At 43.1% G+C, this 22,153-nt stretch overlaps 1 protein-coding gene across 3 annotated transcripts in view; it reads left to right on the top strand.

Moving 5' to 3' along the window:
- The window catches only part of LOC115482636 (protein-arginine deiminase type-3-like), a 76,226-nt gene that overhangs the window by 7,196 nt on the left and 46,877 nt on the right, over positions 1-22,153 (top strand). For 2 of the 3 annotated variants that reach the window (XM_030222583.1, XM_030222581.1), the window contains exons 2-4: positions 4,562-4,742; positions 7,020-7,092; positions 17,300-17,361. In XM_030222583.1, coding sequence (XP_030078443.1) covers positions 4,562-4,742; positions 7,020-7,092; positions 17,300-17,361 — 316 coding nt within the window. Of the gene's footprint in view, positions 1-4,561; positions 4,743-7,017; positions 7,093-11,232; positions 11,556-17,299; positions 17,362-22,153 lie in introns of those variants that run through there. The other variant, XM_030222584.1, reaches the window with a different exon arrangement.

The raw sequence follows: 22,153 nt of genomic DNA, 5'->3' as shown, positions 1-22,153 counted from the left end.
GAGAGCCAATGGTAAAGGGGATGGAACTCCTCTCATACGAAGAAAGGCTAAAGAGGTTAGGGCTCTTCAGCTTGGAAAAGAGACTTTCAGACTCATATAAATCGTATTTCCAGGAAATAACCTGTCTCTTCGGTATATGTAATCCACATTGAACCGAAAGGTATATGGCGGAATATAAGTTTATTGTTAATGTTAATAGCTAAGGGGGAATATGATTGAGACCTATAAAATCCTGAGCGGTGTAGAACGGGTAGAAGTGAATCAATTTTTTACTCTTTCAAAAAGTACAAAGACCAGGGGACACTAAATGAAATTACATGGAAATACTTTTAAAACAAATACATAGTAACATAGTTACATAAGTAACATAGTAGATGATGGCAGAGAAAGATCTGTGCGGTCCATCCAGTCTGCCCAACAAGATAAACTCATATGTGCTGCTTTATGTGTATACCTGACCTTGATTTGTATCTGCCATTTTCAGCACTAGCCCCGCCTCCCAACCACTGGTGCTGCCACCCAATCTCTGCTAAGCTTCTGAGGATCCAGTCCTTATGAACAGGATTCCTTTATGTTTATCCCACGCATTTTTGAATTCCATTACAGTTTTCATCTCCACCACCTCCCGTGGGAGGGCATTCCAAGTATCCACCACTCTCTCCATGAAAAAATACTTCCTGATTTTTCTTGAGTCTGCCCCCCTTCAATCTCATTTCACGTCCTTTAGTTCTACCGCCTTCCCATCTCCGGAAAAGGTTAGTTTGCGGATTAATACCTTTCAAATATTTGAACATCTGTATCATATCACATGTTCAGGTAAGCAAGTATCTCCTCATACGTCTTGTAACGCAAATCCCATTCCATTTTTGTAGCTTTTCTTTGCACCGCTTCAATTTTTTTTTTACATCTTTAGCAAGATACGACCTCTAAAACTGAACACAATACTCCAGGTGGGGCCTCACCAACGACTTGTACAGGGGCATCAATACCTTCTTCTGCTGGTCACACATCTCTCTATACAGCCTAGCAACCTTCTGGCTATGGCCACCGCCTTGTCACACTGTTTTATTGCCTTCAGATCCTCAGATCATATTACCCCAAGATCCCTCTCCCTGTCTGCACATATTAGACAATCACCGCCGAACACTTGCGTCTCCTATGGATTTCTACTCCCTAAGTGCATCACTTTGCATTGAATTTAGTTGCCAAACCTTAGACTATTCTGTGGTCAACCGGGCGAGGAGTATGGGAGAAGAGGTAACCTTTATGACACAGGGCCGTAGACTGTCAGTTGGTATACCTCAGGGATCTGTCCTGGGACCTCTTCTCTTCTCCATCTATACTTCTTCCCTTGGTACTCTGATCTCATCCCATGATTCCCAGATCTACCTCTCCACACCAGATCTACCTCTCCACACCAGAAATCTCAGCTGAAATCCAGGCCAAAGTATCAGCCTGCCTGTCTGACATTGCTGCCTGGATGTCTCGGCGCCATCTGAAACTAAACATGACCAAGACTGAGCTTCTTATCTTTCCCCCTAAACCAACCTCTCCTCCTTCCCCATTCTCTGTTTCTGTGGATAACTCTCTCATCCTTCCAGTCTCATCAGCTCGTAACCTTGGGGTCATCTTCGACTCCTCCCTCTCCTTCTCTGCACATATTCAACAGACTGCTAAAACCTGTCGTTTCTTTCTCTATAATATCAGCAAAATTCGCCCTTTCCTTTGAGCACACTACCAGAATCCTCATCCACGCTCTTATCATCTCTCGCTTAGACTATTGCAACTTGCTTCTCACAGGTCTCCTACTTAGCCATCTCTCTCCTCTTCAATCTGTTCAAAATTCTGCTGCACGACTAATATTCCGCCAGGGTCGTTATGCTCATATTAGCCCTCTCCTCAAGTCACTTCACTGGCTTCCTATCCGTTTCCGCATACAGTTCAGACTCCTCTTATTGACCTATAAGTGCATTCACTCTGCAGCTCCTCAGTACCTCTCCACTCTCATCTCTCCCTACATTCCTCCCCGAGAACTCCATTCACTGGGTAAATCCCTCTTATCTGCACCTTTCTCCTCCACTGCTAAATCCAGACTCTGTTCCTTTTATCTTGCTGCACCATATGCCTGGAATAGACTTCCTGAGCCAGTATGTCAAGCTCCATCTCTGACTGTCTTCAAATCTAAGCTAAAAGCCCACCTTTTTGATGCTGCTTTTAATTCCTAACCCTTGTTCACTTGTTCAGAACCCTTATTTTATCATCCTCACTTTAATATTCCCTTATCTCTTGTTTGTCCTGTTTGTCTGTCCTAATTAGATTGTAAGCTCTGTCGAGCAGGAACTGTCTCTTCATGTTCAAGAGTACAGCGCTGCGTACGTCTAGTAGCGCTATAGAAATGATAAGTAGTAGTAGTAGTAGTAGTGAAGCGGAGTCTTCAGGGCAAAGCCAAGTTTCAGTTAGGGCAAACAGACGGAAAGTACGAGAGATAAAGAGGTCATGGATGTAGGAAAGTTTTTGCAGACAGAGCGGGCATTCCACAGAGCACATGAGAAAAACAAGGAAGAAGGGTGAGGAGAGGAACAGAAATTAGATTGGAGACATCACGATCTGACCTGCACGAATAGGATGAGAGCTGATGTAGAGGACTAGGATTGGGATGGATGTCCCCAGTGGAGAGCAGGAGAAGGAGCAAGACAGTATGAAGAAGAGTAGGAAAGGCATAACGACAGCTACGAAGGCTAGATGTGCTCAGATAAAATGGAGATGGTTGAATGGAAGGAAGGAAATGTTGAAGGGCTGAATGTTTGCATTTATACTCAAAATTGGACACCTAAAATGTAAGAGTTTAGTGAAAAGTAGAAGGAGGGGGAAAAGTTAGGAGCTTTTACACGGATTTTCAACCATAGGTTTATAAATTAGGCCTAAATGTTAAGAACTCCAGTCCCTAAGACTGAGGAACATCTCCAGATAAGGTGTAGCTGTGACCAGCAGTCTTCACAACAGGGATAGTGTCCTCTGGGTGATGTGCTAAACATTGGGTTGTGTCAAATGCATTGCATTCAGACCAAGGAAATAACATGTTTCACCCTGTGCAGATCACCTCGGCCAGCATCCATGTGCTTTAGCTATTTAATTCCCCAGCAGCAATTCCTCCTCCAGTGTTCCTCTCTCATTGATAGGGCAGCTTCCTGTGGCCATCTTAACATGAAATTGGGCCTGTGCTGGTGCCTTGGTGGCCTGTGTACTAGACATTGCCAAAGGTCTTGTCTCCCTTCAGCTGATACTGGCTACCAGAGTCTGTGGCCCAAAATGTGCCCTTCTCTGCACCATTACCCTGACTGACCCAGCTGCAAGTGTCAAGATCAACCTTGCAAATCAGGGGCTTTCTTGACCCTGTCCCCTCACCACAGCTTGTATGATAAATGTGTCAGCGAGAAGCCCGTGATGCAGCATAAGGGAAAGATTCCTGTGTAGGACTGCTCCCTCCTCCCAATGCAATTGTATAGTTTATTTTTTTATTTTTATTTTATTGCATTTGTACCCCACATTCCCCCACCTATTTGCAGGCTCAATGTGGCTTACATAGATATGTTAGTGTTATCATATCAGGAAAACAGATATAGTTGGTAATGTGTAATGATCGAGGAAGGGAAGAGGGAAGAGAGTGTTTGGGTTAGTATATAAGTTCTGTACATTTGCTAGCTAGATATCATATGGCTAGGAATGCTTTGATATTGTATGAAGGGTTTACATTTGGACTCAGGATCCTGTACCAGGGACCATCCTGGCCATTTGAGCACGAAAAACACCCTCAGTTCAGAGCTGTGGGAGATCACTCAGGATGGACGCCAGGTCGAGTTTGGGTTGGGCCACATAGCAGGACCAATTCTCAGACCACCCTTCTTCTGATGGGGTTGTGCCCCCTTAGCTGTGTCCTTAAGATGGAGCTGGTTAGTTCTGCTTGACTCTGTCTCTTACCCAGCAGAGGAAAAAATCAGTGACCACCTGAGCTCCGCTCGGTCAGATATGCTTTTGATAGTAGGTCTAACCCAGAGAGGGGCACTGCTGTTGTGACAGGTGTGTACCATGGAGTTCCATTTCAGTTACATACTTTGACATCTTCAGCTCCTTGTGCATTAAAGACAGGTAATGCTAACATTGCTCATCACAAGGATGAATGTCTGTGCAGGGACTTGTCCAGCATAGCAGCATGTGCAGAACTGTTGAAGGAATCTCAGTTAGCAGAGGACTGGGATATACAGTGTGCAAGGGACAAGGTAGATTAGATTAGAACAGACTAGAATGTAGCAAAGGCAAAATTTAGAGCCCATGTGGGAGAAGTGAGAGAGTCATTATTCAGGGGCAAGACCTGAAACTGGCTTACCCTTTCATCCTTAAAAATAAAATGATTCTCTGATAAGTGTTGAGAGACATTTTTATAACTCTACCTTGTCTGAGCATAAATAAAACACTTCTGTCAACTTCTAATTTTTAAAGCTAAAAATGACAAAAATAAAATCAAGTATAGGAACACATTTAGTAACTGATATCTCTGTTCTAGATCCATGCCACTGGGTGCTATATCATTTGATATTCAAGGAACCCCAGGAGTGCGTATCTGCATTGTCTATGACCCAGACATTGTGAAACATTGCAATGGGAAAGGAAAATGGTACCTGATGCCTGGACTTGAAGTCTTATTATCCATGCCAACTCCTAGTGACAGTGTCAGCAGTGACAAGGTGAGAGAACTGACAGCACTGCTATCGGAAACTCTACAATTCTTTACATATAGCTGAGCATAACACTGTAGAAACTCACTTTCTTCACTTCACAATTTATATGATAGTCTTTTTGGCAGACAAAGTTATTGGTTTGTACATATCTAGATACAAGATTCTGGAGCTACTTGTGACCTGGATCGGACACTGTTGGAAACAGATACTGGGCTATATCATGGACCATTGATCTGACCCAGTATGGCTATTCTTATGTTCTTATATAGTGTTGAGCACCGAATCAGCAGATTCCCGGCATAAGGGTGAGGCTTACTAAGGTCACAGGTCTCTCAGTCATAAGATAAGGAAAAGAAACTGCGAAAAACCAGAGGAATGTAAAAGTTTACTATTGTGGACACATGAAAGATGAGTTCACATGGAAATTGATCTTAAAACCATGCAGTGAGAAAGGTACTGAGCTCCTAGTTCCACACTACAGGCATGAAAAACTGAAATGGGATCGTACATGGACAGAGTAGAAATTCAGCTCAAAAATGTAAAATTAAGGATATGGTGGGACACAAGTAGCTTGGAGGTTTAGTAACAATCTTAAACTGCAACTAATATACCAGTGGAGTTAGAGAGATTAAAGGGGAGGGAGAGAGAAGGAACATATATAGACCGAAGGGAACTGAAGACAAAATGGACAGTAGTAATTGCAACTAGTAACTCCTTGAAATAATGAAATCGTAGGCCAAATAAACGAGGGAAATATAACTAGCAAGAGAAGATCTGAGCCAAATCGAACTCTGGAGCTGCAGACAAAGGGGCTGAGGGTATATATGTACGTTTGACAGATTGGATAGTACAAAAGGCCTTTATGTTCTGTTAATGTAGAGAGGAATTTGATAAACACATTGACAATGAAACTGAAAAAGTCTTTTCAAGCCTGAAAATAAATGGTCAATCACCAAACTAGAAATAGTACCAAATATCAGAGTTATGAAATAAACTTATCTGAGCATTGTCATTCTAATGGTAAGACACACAGTACAATAATAATTGTATGCTGCTTTGGTTGATCCTACATAACCAGTCTGCAAAGATTTTAAGTAAAGAAAGAAGACTGGTACAACCATGAAACACTGATTGAATTCCAGGATTAATGGTAAGGAACTGACAAGTTTGCTTCGTTGCAAAAACCGTCATTCAAGACCTCCTTCTTAGTGAAGACCAATATAGGCAATTTTAAATTATTTTGAACCACTGGGGTTGAGGTATGCCGATTAATGCACATAATCCAACCATTGAGTCAGTGATAGAGCCATGGGTGGGCCTAGATGGGCCAGGGCCCACTCAAAAACTGTGGCACTCTTACTGTGGCTGGTGGGGATCAAAAAACTCCGCCATCTGAAGTTTTTCTTCTTGGCCAGCCAACAATCTTCCAAATGGCATCTGGCAGCCTTGAGCTGACACCAATACCAGCCCCTCTGCACATGCTCAGTTTTCACACATGCACAAGCACTGAGCATATATGGCCTACTGACAGTGGCATCGGATCGAGGCAAGTGCTGTCGGCTGTCATTTTGAAGACAGCTGGCTGCCCAAGAAGGAGGAAATTAGCTGGATCTTTGCCTGCCCAGGTATTTAATATTTTGGGTTGTGAGCAGGCAGGAAGGAGCAGAGAGCAGAGCAGAATTCTGTGCCCACCCACCTTAGGCTCAGGCCCACCCAAAATCGGCCACCTAGCTACGCCCCTGGTCTGAGTTTTCAATACGTTTAATTATTACTTTTTTCATTGTCAACAACCTATCATTTGGATTTTAGATTTACTTTCTTACCTTATCCAAATCTGAGCTGAAGGCAAGTTACATACACAGGACCAGCTGGCAGGACCCTGTCTCAAAGAACTTACAATCTAAGTTGCACCTGGGCTAGTGAAGGGTGTCATGAGTTGTCCAAAGTCATGAGTGTTACTGTCTACATCCAGATGCTCAGTCACTAGGTTACTCTTCAATTTGGGCATCTCTTGATCTATCATTTACAGAAAGCAAATAAACTTGTGTAAGTGATGAAGCTTTTACTTTACCCTCCCAATTGATTCTTGCACATTTCCCTCCTTATACTTCCAGAGGTAAGCTAGAGAAAGATTTGATTTTCTTTTTATTAAAATAAAGTGTTTATACTTTAAGGTAGCTAAAGATATTGGTCCAAAACCTACCTCCTGGATTAGGAAATGTTGCTTAATTATATTCTCTCTCTCTAATAGTGAATCTTTACCCACCTGCAATGTCTTCACAGGTTAAAGTTTCATATTATGGAGCCAAGGGAAAGTCTCCTTTGGGCAACGCCATGCTCTATCTTACCAGCGTCGGTAAGTGCAAATCTCAGTACAAAGGTGGGATGACTGGAATACCATACTTAACCCTTTAGTGTAATAAGCCATATGGGAACAGACTGATGGGAACATTGGACACTAAAGGGTTAAAAAGAAGCTTCCAATGCTGCTATGCAGAGAAAGGAGATGACCTTCAAGTGGTGGTCAGATAGCAAACGCTTCACCAAGTGTCATGGGGGCCAAAATAGCTTATTTCTGTATTGCTTAGAAAAGTGTTGTATAGTAACTAAGTAAACGTATAGTAACTAATTGCATTTACTTAGTTACTATACAACACTTTTCTAAGCAATACAGAAATAAGCAGACCGAAGGGTTTTAAGCCACACTCTTTATTATTTCCTTAATAGTCCCTGAGCAAATTGACTTTACTCTCACTCCAAAGAACTCTCCACTCCAGGATTTATGTTAAATGCAAAATATAAATTTACTGGAACGCTGCAACAGGTAGATATTTAAACTTCATACTTTTCTTGTAACAAACAGTTCATGTTATTAATAGAGGTTTTTGTACCAGTCCAAGATTATTGGTAACAGTTCAAGCAAATGAATTGATAGGCTCTTGATAAATCCTAGGGTATTTACATATTTAAAGTCCTCCAATACCCATCCTTTCTGGCAGAATAATTCAAGGCTGTGGCTTCCCGCTCCTTCCAGCTGCCAGACCCACTCAGGATCAGACCTCCCTGTCCGTCCTATCTCCAGAGGTCCACTTCTTCAAGCTGCTGCCTGTGGCATCTAACAGGCTTCTTCCTGCTCTGCTCTTGGGAGAGCTCTCCTCACAGCTACTGCTTTTATTAGGAGAAACTACTCCTTGGTTCAGCCTTAGGTTATTGGGCCTGGTCCGGATACCCCCTCTCCTCAAGAGTCCTGGTGGGGTGAAGTCAACCAAAGATCACGTGCTCTGTAATCCCATAACTTATATAACATTCAAACTCCACCCCAAATATGGCATCCCTTGTCACTTATTCACCCAATACCTCCCTATGGGCTGGGTTCTTCACCCTCCCACTCATGCTGTCGTCCCCCCCCCCCCCTCCAGTAAATCTGGAGAATTCTACAAACCAGTTCTAGTAATCCCCTGAAGAAATCCACACACCCAATTTACTAGGGGATTACTTACTTAAGTAAAAGTTTTGTCACTTTTAGAAATGTCAAATAGTAATAGTAGTAGTAGTAAAGAAGTATAGGAACATATGATACTTTTACTTTTACCCAAAGGAATAATTTCACCACTTTTTACTACTTTTACTCAGCTACATCTGATGCTTGCAGTTAAAAGTGAAAAGTAAAAGCAGAAGCAAGAAGTAAATGAGAAATCCTCAGTAAATCAAATGAAGCAGCAAAACCAGGAACAGGATTTTGCTATTGTAAACCTCATCACGCAAACAGTGGATCATTTCATCTTAAATTTTGCTGTTCAGGGAACACAGCCTATGAGTAGAGCTGCCTGTGTTTGTTGACCTAGTTACTAGTCTCCAGACAAACAGAACAGTGATGAGTTGGGCCACTTTGAAGCGGAGCTGAAGGTGAAGTTAGTTGCAATTCTTGGTGAACAGACAGGTGACTGGCCACTGAATTGATAGTCTTTAGAGAGGAAGTCTGTTTATCTGGCCTTAAGACTGAAGGGTTCCCAAACATTTGACATTCTTGTATCTGTTCTCAAACAATCAAACTGAGTTTGCTATCAGATGGAAAATTGTTAGAACAATAGACGACAATTCCAATTTTGGGAAAGCCTTCTCTGTAATTGGACAGCATGACAACGATAATATTTATTTATTTCAAATATTTCTAGCTAGACTTGAAAGTGAGAGGTTCAAAAGAACATACAAACTTAAAGAAAAGGCTAGAGAAAATTGGACAAATACCTCTTTCTTTTGGACAAGCTGTGGTTTAAAGTGGAGAAAGATATGTTTGAGGTTTCAAAAAAAGGCAAAGCTGATAGCCTCCATATAGTGTAATTACAATCAATCTATAAGCAGTACCAGCACAAGTCAGAAGAATATTGCAAGTTTCTAGGCTGAACTAATACAGATGGTAATTTAGCCCCAAAAAAAGAGGCCATAAGCTACAGATCTCACATGCAGGACCATTGTGACAGAGGCAATTAAAGACACAGAACCTTACACAGATTCTGCAGGGTAGAATTAGTCCCAATATTCTGGCACCTCTAGGTGTAGCTCTAGAACTTCAAAATCGCAAAGGACAAAGCATTCCAGCAGGTCTGCTATAGGCTTTATTGCTATCAAATCATGAGTTTTTCTAAATAGTCAGCAAGAAGCAGACATAAAAACTGAGAAGCTTAGAAAAGAAACAGAAATCTGCACACATAAGCACATAAGAATAGCCATAGTAGGCAGACTAACGGTCCATCTAACTCAATACTTCCAACAGTAGTCAATCCAGGTCACAAGTACCTGGCAGAAACCCAAATAGTAATAGCATTCCATGATACCAATCCCAGGGCAAGAAGTGGCTTGATTCCATACCATACCAAGTCCCATAACTAACTCTTACCTATCTCCCAATGGAAAGCACATCCATCCAGTAGACATTTGGAAGTCAATGCAAAGTTTATCATCATACATTTGACAGCAGTGTGGTTCTATATTTTCTGGCTTGTAATCTGAAGCCATGTAGATTATTGATTGTTCTAGCTCCCCTATTGTTTCTACCATTATAGAGAACATAAGTGTAGCATTACTGGGTCAGACCAATGCTCCATCTAGGCCAGTATCCTGTTTCCAACAGTAGCCAAGCCAGGTCACAAGTACCGGGCAGAAACCCAAATAGTAGCAACACTCCATGCTACCAATCCCAGGGCAAGCAGTTCATTTCTTTGAAGGTGTGAATAAATATATGGATAAAGGTGAGCCGGTTGATGTAATGTGTCTAGATTTTCAGAAAGCTTGTGATTAATTTTCTCAGGAGTCTCTCATGAAGAACTTTAAGAGTCATGAGATAGGAGGCAATGTTCTAGTGTGAATTAGGAATTGGTTACTGGACAGGAAACAGAGGGTAGGATTAAATGGTCATTTCTCTCAATGCAGAAGGGTGAACAGTGGTGTGCCATAGGGATCTGTATTGGGACTGGTGCTATTTTACATATTTTTATTTTTTTATTATTTATACATTTAAATTATTTACAAGCCTTTACATCTTGAACAGGAAAAAGCAGACAGGCATAATCTAGAAACATCAAGATCAAAAGTAATACATTTATATCTTCTATTAGACCACCAAAAAGAGGGGGAGGGACCCGTTATAAACTCAAGAGATGAGATTTAGAAAGAAAATATTTCAATAAAGGCTTAACACGTACATCCACCTTAATTATTTTCATTTCTTCCCAAATCTTAGATCCTAACCGTATAAATCCTGCAGTCTCATATTCTTTTCTGCTCTATAAAGTATTTTAACTGCTCTGGAAGAAAAAAACACATATTTTGTTCCCAAATATTTAACATTACATTTACAGAGGTAGTTCAGATTAAATGTTGCCCCTATGGCTATAGTCTCAGTTCTTAACGCAAGAAAAGCTTTTCTTCTCTCCTGGGTTTGCTTAGTCACATCGGGGAAAACCCTTATTTTCCCCCCATAAAATAATGTTTGTAAGTTCTTTAAGGCTAATCTTCTCACAGCTTCTTGATCTTGATCAAATACAAATGAAATAAGCAAAGTTTGTCTCTCGGTTACTGAAGTTAAAGATGTTTCCAATATTTCCGAAATATTCAGTTCTCCTTGAATTTGTGGTGGCTTCTGCTGATCCTCCTCATTTTTCTTATTTGGCAAATCGTAAATTTTATTCACAGGGGCAATAGATTCTGGGGAAAATTTTAAATTCTCAATAAGATATCTTTTGAATACCTCCAGGGGAGTATAAACAGGCACACGTGGAAAATTCAGTAATCGAAGGTTTAACCTTCGATTGTAGTTTTCAAATTGTTCCATTTTTCAGTGGATTATCGCATTATCTTTTATCAGACATCCCGAAGTTTCTTTCACTTTTTTCATCATTTATGATATCTATTCTCCCATTAACTTCAGTTTTCATATTAGTAAATGCTGTGGATACATTTTCAACAGTACTCACAAGCGTCTCTATTTGACTTGCAGAATTCGACACGGTCTGATCCAAGTGCTGGAGTGTACTCCAAATGGAGTCCAGTGTAACCGCCGCAGAAACGCCCCTTGTTGTTTCAGGTGCTATCGGAAGAACCGACGTTCTCCGAACGTCCGCCGGGTCCTCAACCGCGAGACCCCGATGTTGAAGGCCTCCATTATCCACTTCACAGATGGAAACACTTCCTCGTGGGTCAGGCCTGGCTGGATGCGGTGGTGGGTTAAAAGTCGGAGGTGAAAGTGTTACGGCCAGTCCCAAGGTCTCGGCTTCTCCTTGAGCTGAGACTACAGCAGGATCCTCTCCGACGCCATGCAAGGTGGGTTGCCTCGTAGTGAATCTCTCAATGCTCTGATGCGTGGGTGATGATGTTCTGGTCATCGGGGCATTGACCTTCACTGAGCTCTTCCGTTTAGTGTGAGGCATAGTTATTTAGAAGAAAAAGAAGAAAATCCCAAAACAGCGCAGCTAGCATAGAGGAGACTCTCACGGGGAACTTAGCGTGCTGCCATCTTGCTCCGCCCCCTTTTCTTCTTACCGCTATTTTACATATTTATAAATGATATGGAAATCGGAATGACAAGTGCGGTGATTAAATTTGCAGATGACACAAAACTATTCAAGGTTGTTAAAACACGTGCAGACTGTGAAATATTGCAGGAAGACCTTAGGAAATTGGAAGACTGGGCATCCAAATGGCAGATGAAATTTAATGTGGACAAATGCAAGGTGATGCACATTGGAAAGAATAATCCAAATCATAATTACCTGATACTAGGGTCCACCTTGGGGGTCAGCACTCAAGAAAAAGATCTAGGTGTCATTGTAGATAATACGCTGAAATCTTCTGCTCAGTGTGTGGTGGTGGCCAAAAAAAGCAAACACGAAGCTAGGAATTATTAGGAAAAGGATGGTGAATAAGACTGAAAATACTATAATGCTTCTGTATCATTCCATGGTGTGACCGCACCTTGGGTATTGCATTCAGTTCTGATCGCCGTATCTCAAAAAAGATATGGTAGAATTAGAAAAGGTTCAAAGAAGAGCAACCAAAATGATAAAGGGAATGGAACTCCTCTCGTATGAGGAAAGGCTAAAGAGGTTGGGGCTCTACAGCTTGGAAAAGAGATGAATAAGGGGAAATATGAATGAGGTCTACAAAATCCTGAGTGGTGTAGAACAAATAGAAGTAAATCAATTTTTTATTTGTTCCAAAAGTACAAAGACTAGGAGTCACTTGAGGAAGTTACATGGAAATACTTTTAAAACAAATAAGAGGAAATATTTTTTCACTCAACAAACAAGCTCTGGAACTCTTTTCTGGAGGATGTAGTAACAGTGATTAGCGTATCTGGGTTTAAAAAAGGTTTGGAGAAATTCCTGGAGGAAGTCCATAGTCTGCTATTGAGACAGACATGGAGAAGCAACTGCTTGCCCCAGGACTGGTAGCTTGGAATGTTGCTGCTAATTGGGTTCTGCCAGATACTTGTGACCCGGCTTGGCCACTATTTGGAAAAGAGGATACTGGCCTAGATGGACTATTGGTCTGACCCAGTATGGCTACTCTTATGTTCTTATGGTCTTAATTCGAGGTATATCAAATATCTGGAAATAAAATAAATAAATGTGATATACCGCCTGTCTGTGGTTACAATCAAAATGGTTTTACATATTATATACAGATACTTATTTTGTACCTGAGGAAATAGAGGGTTCAGTGACTTGCTCAGAGACAGAAGGAACTGCAGTGGAAATTGAACTTAGTTCCCCTGGTTCTCAGGCCACTACATTAACCATAGGTTACTCCTCAAGTGTGGTGGTCACTTTGGCATTAAAAACCATTTGAAAATCCTAGACTTCACCTGTTGATACTTTGTCCTTTAATAGGCTCCATTTGGACATACAGCACTTGCTGCCTGTAGCAGGTTAAAGGCAACCTGAGTGACGCCACTCATATTTGAATGTGTTCCTTTATATATCATTGTTCCCACTGGATGTGCTACACATTTATTTCTGCTGTGATACACATATTTTGTAAAATGCTCTGTGTTATGGGACCTTTTTCTAAAATATTCTGGAAATTGTGATAGTCCTTCTTTCAGCTTGGACAACCTATGCAAAATTGAACTTCGCGTTTTTCTGCTAATTTACTTTCCATTAGTTGCTCCAGACCATTCCCTATGAGTGGCCATATGGCCTCCTACCTGCAGATGGGAAGTGGTTACACTTGGTGCTGTGGAGCCCTGTACTCTTCAGTGTTTCTATCAACAAAGCAACCAGAAGAAACGTAGATACAATGGAACAACAGATTCCCCTAAAGAGCCCAATGGGGAACTGGAACAACCAGGATCAAACGAGACACAACACGCGTCTGAAATTTATCCTGGTTTGTGTCTTGTTTCTTTTTTTTTCTAATTCTAATTTGAGGAATTAAAAAAACAAACAGGATCCTCCGACCCACCAGAAGCCAGCCGGCTTCCACCTCCTGCTACTCTTCCAGTGGCAAAATTCCACATTACGATGCACCTCCAAACAGCAGACTCAAACTAGGGAGGAAATAGGCATGGTCTGGAGTGACAAAAATGCTTCCTTGTATTCAACAATGTAGAAATGACAGTTGCCCAATACCCATGCTTCAACAACCTTGCCCATTCAAGAGCCATGCTGTAAGTGAGAATTGAGCCGCTTCCAGCATGTCCACCGGGCCTTGATACAGCAAAGGAGTTCCTAGAGACAGCCGAAGACCTAGCGCTAAACTTGAACACTGTTCAGACAACAACTCAAAATAACTTTATTCAAAAAATACTTATGCTCATAATACACTTCTGTTTTGGAACTGCACAATGCAATCATGAATCTTCTCATGTCTGACTGATGATAACTGTACTTTAAATGTTATGTAATTCCCGAGAGTCTGTCTCAGCTGTCTCTTCTTGTAGCCCTGTAAACCATTTTGGTATAAGTGGTCTAGAAATCTGAATAAAGTAAAGTATCACAGAGCGCAAGGCCAGTCTAGGGCTATGAGCATTATCAGCCCCCTGTGAGCCTCTATGCATTGAACAGCATGACCCACCAGAGGCCATGGTGGAAACACATGCAGAAGCCCGTTCTGTGGCCATGGTTGAACAGGGCATCAAGTCCCTCTGACTTTGGCTGCTTCTGCCAACTGAATAAATGTGCTGCCTTGGCATTCTGAGCTGTGGCCATGAGATCCATGATTGGGGTTCCCCACCGGAGTACCACAGAGTGGAAAGCCTCCGCAGAAAGGGACCATTCCCCTGGATTGAGAAGGGTCCAACTAAGTAAGTCTGCCTATATGTTACACGCTAACCACGTGTTGAACTGAGATTTGAAGGCGAAGAGTTTAGGTCCCTGCTCCTGGTGCTCCCCCGCTTTGTGCTCCAGAAGGGGTTGAATGGCCAGCAGAGCTAAATGAATGGCCCTGGTCTCCAGACAGTTGATGGACCACAGAGCGTCCTCCAGCAACTACTAGCCTAGGAAGCTGGCATCCATCATCTCTAGCAGCATCCTGGCCAACAGATGAGCCAGGTCCAGACAAGCGCACACTGCTGCTCACTGCCCTAGACAAGGGAAGCAGAGTCCAAAGGTCGCCCAACATCGGAGACCAGTGGGATGGCAAGGACCTCTGCAGACGATGCATGTGGCCCCTCACCCATGGCACCACTTCAATTGTCACCACTATCGAACCGAGCACCTGTAGAATACTCCATGCAGATGGGGGGGGGGGGGGGGAGGGAATGACACATCAAAACCCACATTTGGACTTGAAGCTTCAGCATCCGGGACTGAGTCAGGAATACTTGTCCACAGCTGTAATGGCACAGCTGACACCCAGATACTCCAGGGATTGGGTTGGCCATGTTGACACCCAACTGAGATGCTACAACAGGGACACCACCCAAGCTGTGACCCACAGACTCTCCTCATGAGACTTGGCTGCGCACAAACAATCATCCAGGTAGGGGTGCACCAACATTCCCTTCTTGTGAAGATGTGCCGCCACCACCACCACCATTATTTTGGTGACTATCCTGGATGCTGTGGTCAAGCCGAACGGAAGTGCCAGGAACTGGTAATGCTGCCCTTGTATCACAAAGTGCAAGAATTTGAGTTGATCTGGATTGATAGGAATGTGTAGGTAAACCTCAGAAATGTCCAAAGCTGTGAAAAACTCATCCTTGCACACAGCCACAATCACGGACCTCAGGGTCACTATACGAAACAATGAAACTCAGAGGGTTCTATTGATGCCCTTGAGGTCCAAATGGTATGAAATGAGCCCCACTCCTTGGGAGCCCTCCTCCTTGGGAGCAGGGACTGTCTCTTCATGTTCAAGTGTACAGTGCTGCGTTCGCCTTGTAGCACTATAGAAATGATAAGTATTAGTAGTAGTAGTAGATGGAATACCTGTCAGAACTCATCTTGCCTGGTGGCATTGGATTGATTGCCCGCAACTCCAAAAGACTGTGCAATGTTTCTTGAACAGCTGCTGCCTTTGGCTGTGAGCCACATGGAGACAGCAGAAACCGCTCCCGTAGAAGATGGTGAAACTCCAGGAGGTAACCATCTCACAACAGGTCCACCACCCACTGGTTGAACATGATATGGACCCACCTCTGGTAAAAATGTTGCAAGCCGCCCCCTATGGGGGTTACCAGAGAGTGGGCCACAAACCTTCATTGGGCAGCTCGAGGAGCTCCCATGGACCCAAGGGCTCCATCCTGGCTTCCTCGATATCTTCCGCAAAAGACCTGAACAAGTTGATACCTAACCCAACCCTGGCCCCTGAAGACACTTGCAAAGCAGGAAAACTGGGAATGCCGAACATCCCAGGACTGCCCCCGAGAAGCACTGCGAGAAGGTGAGCAAGCCTGAAGCTCTGGCAAGCGCAGGTCCTTGGACTCATCCAAGTCCTTGACCAGCTTCTCAAGATCCTCCTCAAACAGAGAGGAATTTTGAGAAGACAACTGGTTGAGGTGGACCTTGCATGCCACATCCGCTGCCCATTGATGGAGCCAACACTGAGTATTGACTTGGCTAGGTGCTGGAACTGGCCAAAAATAGACCGGATATTCAATGCCGGTCACTGGAAATGGCCCAGCATTGAATTTCCAGGCTCAGTGCCAACCGCAGTCTAAATATCGGCCCCACTGTATCCAAGCCAGAATATAATCATTTAATAAACAAAAGACCGTATTTTACCTCCAGGCAAAATACCTTCCACACACATGGACCTCAGTTAATGAAAACTGAAACTAAAAGCCAGAGTGCTTTTACAGTGGCTGGCTTAGACTTTCTGCCACATTTGGAGTGACAGCTGATGTCATATCTCTACAGAGAGGCCAATTTCTAAGGAGCTTATTATCCCAAATTTATAGACTTAAATTTCTGCTAAATTTTTGCATCAAAAGCATTTATTTGGAACACTCTATTTACCATAGAAACTATTGTGCTGCATTATTACTTGCAATTGCATTACAAATAATAATAATAATTTTTAAAAATACAAAGAATAGCCCCCCCCCCCCCCCCCCCGGTCTAGTGATCAGTCAGGGCAGAAGCAATGTCACTATAATGTAGCCATTTTGAGGGCAGAGCCGGAATGGGCAGAATTAACTGGGGACCACATCTGTCCCAACTACACCCCTAAACCACCAGGGATTATGAGATAGGACCAAGGAGGCTTACAGGTGGGTTAAAGGCATGTGGGGGATCCAGGAGGAAGGGCTACTTATGTTCAGGAGGAAGGGAGACACAGGGCAAAGCACACATTTTTGGTTTCTACTGAAAACACATGGTCACTTTTGGTTGAAACCAAAAACATAGCTGAAAATTAAAATAATCTTTCTGCCAAAACCGAAAGGCAGGTAAGGCATTTTGGGCCAGCTTCAGCGCTGTAACTGAAACCAAAATTCAGTCAGTCTCTACTCAAGAATGATGAATATTTATTTTTGTCGTCATTGGTATGATCATCTCCTTTCTTTTAAGTAAATTTGTTTGTTTTGGTTGTATTTTCTTACAATATTTTTCTCTACTGTTCAGTCATCTCACTGGACGTTGACACAGATCGCAATGGACTGATAAACAAGAAGAAGTGTGATAAGGTATGAAACCTCTGTAAATTAGGATTCAAAGCAAGGGTGTGGAGGAAGAATGGAAGCTCGTATGGTAGATGTATAAGGGAAGAAGGCTACAAAAGATATTGTCCCTGAAATTTCTGGCTAACTGCAAGTGCATCTTTAAGAGTACCTGGAGGCTCTTCTAAGAAGGCAGGAGCAGCTCACTTAGAATAGTTAAGCAGGAAGATATGAACTACCAGACTCCTCTTTCTAAAAGAAAAGTAAATTCAAAAGTGTTTGAGCATTGCCTATAAACTACCTTCTCTTGGCCCTCTGAATTGAGCAGCTAACAAGGAGGTATCCATGTATAACTTATGTAACCATAGCCTCACTGATGCACCAGACTCCTTTGGGGCTTCAGTCAGGGGCATCATCTATGCAGCTCACCTTGCACTACAATTGAAAAAGATGTGAACCAAATCCAAATAAATAATTAAATAAACAATTAAATAATGAATAAATAGATTAGTGTTGAACCTCATTCCTCAGAGGAGTGGAGGAGCAGCCTAATGGTTAGTGCAGCAGGCTTTGATCCTGATGACCTGGGTTCAATTCCTACTACAACTCCTTGCAACCTTGGCCAAGTCACTTAACCTTCCATTGCACCAGGTACAAAAACTTAGGGACGGAGAAAGTACCTGCACATAATATGTACAGCACTGCATACATACAAATGGTAGGTAGTTGAGCAGGGACAGTCTCATACATGTTTAGTGTACGGCGCTGTGTACCTCTAGTAGTTCTATAGAAATGATTAGCAGTAGTAGTTGAGCAGGGACTGTCTTACGTGTTTTATGCACATCACTGCGTACGTCTAGCATCAATATAAAAATGATATTAGCAGTATTTACTGCTAATGCGCCTACTCTAGTGCTTGCAATGTGCAGAAGAGATCTTCCTTCTGCAGTTCAGAAGATGTCACATGTATAGGCAGCCTGTCAAGGTGTTCTAGAAAAATTGTTTTAATCAAGCCTGTGACTCCCAATATACCAAGGAATACTTTAATTTCTTTTAGCCACACTTTCTTGATCTGACTGTATTTTTTTGGTAACTAAGAATCTTTTCCTTTTCACCATAGCTATTTATTTATTTATTTATTTAATTGGATTTATCACCAAGTTACATGGTCAATCTATTAAATCTTCCATCCAGAAACAGATCAACATCTTCACGAACATACCTTAACCTTCACCTTCCCAATTGCAAAGGACTAAAGTAGAAAACATATCATGCATCTAACTTCCCCTACCTAGGATCCCAACTCTGGAACACTCTACCCAGATACATTCAATCAACTAATGAATACCTTCCCTTTAGGAAACTATTGAAAACCCATCTATTCAAACAGATTTACCCGAACGACTTGACCTGCCATAAGCAAACATAATCAACACATCCATTTACCGGTTCATCTAATCATTAACAACAATGACCCAGAAATTACCTCCTACCAACCTTCTTATCCTCCATGCTCTTCCCCTACCTCTTCTTTATCGCTCCACTTCCTTACCTATCCCTATCCTTTCTCTCATACCTCTTTTATCCCATTTACTCCTTGTTCATTTGTCCTACCACATACCTCCTTTGTTGATTCTGATACTACAAATTGTATTCCCTTGTTACTATGTAAGCCGCATTGAGCCTGCGATGAGCGGGAAAGCGCGGGGTACAAATGTAATAAATAAATAAATAACCACTTTCATGAAAATATTCACAAGTATGGCATGATGAAAAACTTACACCGGCCAATATTCAAAGTGATTTAAGCAGGCTTAAATCACTTATCACCTCCTAAGTGGGGATATTCAATGGTACTTATCCCCACAGACCACCCAACAAAAAAGTGGGCAGGTCAGGGGTGGTGCTGGGGGCAATATTGGAGAGAAACCAGGGGTTATGTGAGTTCCGGCATTATTCAGTCCTGGCATCTGCATAGCTAAGTGGGTGAATTGAGGACAGCTCAAAATATGCTGGACCTTGGCACAATATTGATTGGAACCTCCTAGCCTCCCAAATAGCCTCCCCTTCCTCCTACCTCCTCCCCCAGCTCATGAGCACTACTACTACTACTACTACTACTACTATTATTTAGCATTTCTATAGCGCTACAAGGCGTACGCAGCGCTGCACAAACATAGAAGAAAGACAGTCCCTGCTCAAAGAGCTTACAATCTAATAGACAAAAAATAAATAAAGTAAGCAAATCAAATCAATTAATGTGAACGGGAAGGAAGAGAGGAGGGTAGGTGGAGGCGAGTGGTTACAAGTGGTTACGAGTCAAAAGCAACGTTAAAGAGGTGGGCTTTCAGTCTAGATTTAAAGGTGGCCAAGGATGGGGCAAGACGTAGGGGCTCAGGAAGTTTATTCCAGGCGTAGGGTGCAGCGAGACAGAAAGCGCGAAGTCTGGAGTTGGCAGTAGTGGAGAAGGGAACAGATAAGAAGGATTTATCCATGGAGTGGAGTGCACGGGAAGGGGTGTAGGGAAGAACGAGTGTGGAGAGATACTGGGGAGCAGCAGAGTGAGTACATGTATAGGTTAGTAGAAGAAGTTTGAACAGGATGCAAAAATGGATAGGGAGCCAGTGAAGGGTCTTGAGGAGAGGGGTAGTATGAGTAAAGCGACCCTGGTGGAAGATGAGACGGGCAGCAGAGTTTTGAACCGACTGGAGAGGGGAGAGGTGACTAAGTGGGAGGCCAGCAAGAAGCAGATTGCAGTAGTCTAAACGAGAGGTGACAAGGGTGTGGATGAGGGTTTTGGTAGAGTGCTCGGAAAGAAAGGGGCTTATTTTACGGATTTGTAAAGAAAGAAACGACAGGTCTTGGAAATCTGCTGGATATGAGCAGAGAAGGAGAGAGAAGAGTCAAAGATGACCCTAAGGTTTCGAGCTGAGGAGACAGGGAGAATGAGAGAGCCATCAACAGAAATAGAAAACGGGGGGGGGGGGGGGGGGGGAGGGGGGGGGGAGAGCGGGGAGGTGGTTTTTGGGGGGGAAATGAGAAGCTCGGTTTTGGTCATATTTAATTTCAGGTGGCATTGAGACATCCAGACAGCAATGTCAGACAAGCACGCTGAAACTTTGGTTTGGATGCAAGGTGAGATATCAGGGGTAGAAAGGTAGATTTGGGAGTCATCAGCATAGAGATGGTAGAAAAAGCCATGGAATGAGATTAATGAACCAAGGGAAGAAGTGTAGATAGAAAAGAGGAGGGGACCAAGAACAGAACCCTGAGGTATGCCGACAGGCAGAGGGATAGAAGTAGAAGAGGATCCACCAGAGTGAACACTAAAGGTGCGGAGGGAGAGGTAGGAAGAGAACCAGGAAAGGACAGAGCCCTGGAATCCAAGTGAGGACAGGGTATCGAGAAGTATGCTGTGATCGACAGTGTCAAAAGCAGCGGAAAGATCAAGAAGAATGAGGATGGAATATTGACCTCTGGATTTAGCCAGTAATAGGTCATTGGAGACTTTAGTAAGCGCAGTTTCGGTTGAGTGGAGAGGGCGAAAACCAGATTGTAGTGGGTCAAGAATAGCATGTGAGGAGAAAAAATCAAGGCAGCGGCGGTGAACAGCACGCTCAAGTAATTTGGAGAGAAAAGGAAGGAGGGAGATGGGTCGGTAATTAGAGGGACAAGTAGGGTCAAGTGAAGGCTTCTTAAGGAGAGGTGTGACCACAGCATGTTTAAAGGCAGCAGGGACAGTCGCAGTGGAAAGTGAGAGGTTGAGAATGTGACAGATAAAAGGAATAAGAGCAGGAGAGATGGCATTAAGAAGGTGGGTGGGAATGGGATCAGAGGAACAGGTGGTACATTTTGAGGAAGAAAGGAGAAGTGTAGTTTCCTCAATAGTAACTTCAGGAAAGGAGGAAAGGGAATGAGGGGAAGGAGAGAGAGGGGAATGGACTAGTGGAGGGAGAGGTGGTGAGGTAGAGAAAGCAAGGTTTATCTTTTGAACCTTGTTGTGAAAGAATTCAGCAAGGGTCTGAGGAGATAATGAAGGGGGAGTTGGAGCACCAACGTCCCTCCTCTCCCCTCGAACAAAACCCCACCTCCATCCTGAGGTCTATGCAGGTCTCCCTAGTGGTCCTAGTAGGGTCATTGGGCCAAGAGGAAAGCCCCCTAGTTCCTGTGCCTTGAGGCTGCACTTGCAAAATGTCTGTCGTGACCTCTTGTAGCAGCTTGCAGCATTACTATCCATATGCATAACTTCCCCCTCTCCCTTCCCTTCTATCTATGTGCAGCATTTTCCCCTCTCCCCTTCTTCTCCACTCCACTCCCACCTGCAGGTTCAGCATCACTTTTCTACCAACCTCTGTCCCCCCTAGCTGGCCCTACAAAGTTGCGGTGTTCACCAGGTTCCTTCCAGCTACCCTGAGGCTTTCCCTTCAGAATGTCTTGCCCATGTGACAACAGGAAGTTGTGACAGAAGAAAGGGCCCTGGGGCTGGATAGAGAGAGCCTGATGTAATCACAGCGAATGCTACAAGTTTGTAGGGCTCATGGGGGAGGGTGGGGACACAGAGGGAGGTAGAAAGGCTATGTTGGACACACAGAATGGAGAGGGAGGTTAGGAAGTGATAGCGAACTTGCAGAGGAAGTGTGCTGATTTTAGGGTGGTAAGGCAATTTTTTAGGGTAGCACTTGCCAACCCGTAGTGATACCTATACCTGTAATCATCTCTCTTCCATTTATTTATTTTGGATTTTGCTCACACCTGTTTCAGTAGAAGCTCAAGGTGAGTTACATTCAGCTACACTGGGTATTTCCCTGTCCCCAGAGGG

Source organism: Microcaecilia unicolor, chromosome 13 (assembly GCF_901765095.1).
Source record: "Microcaecilia unicolor chromosome 13, aMicUni1.1, whole genome shotgun sequence".
Lineage (NCBI taxonomy): Eukaryota > Metazoa > Chordata > Amphibia > Gymnophiona > Siphonopidae > Microcaecilia > Microcaecilia unicolor.
Note: the sequence above shows the minus strand (reverse complement) of the source record. Positions and strands in the feature narration are given on the sequence as shown.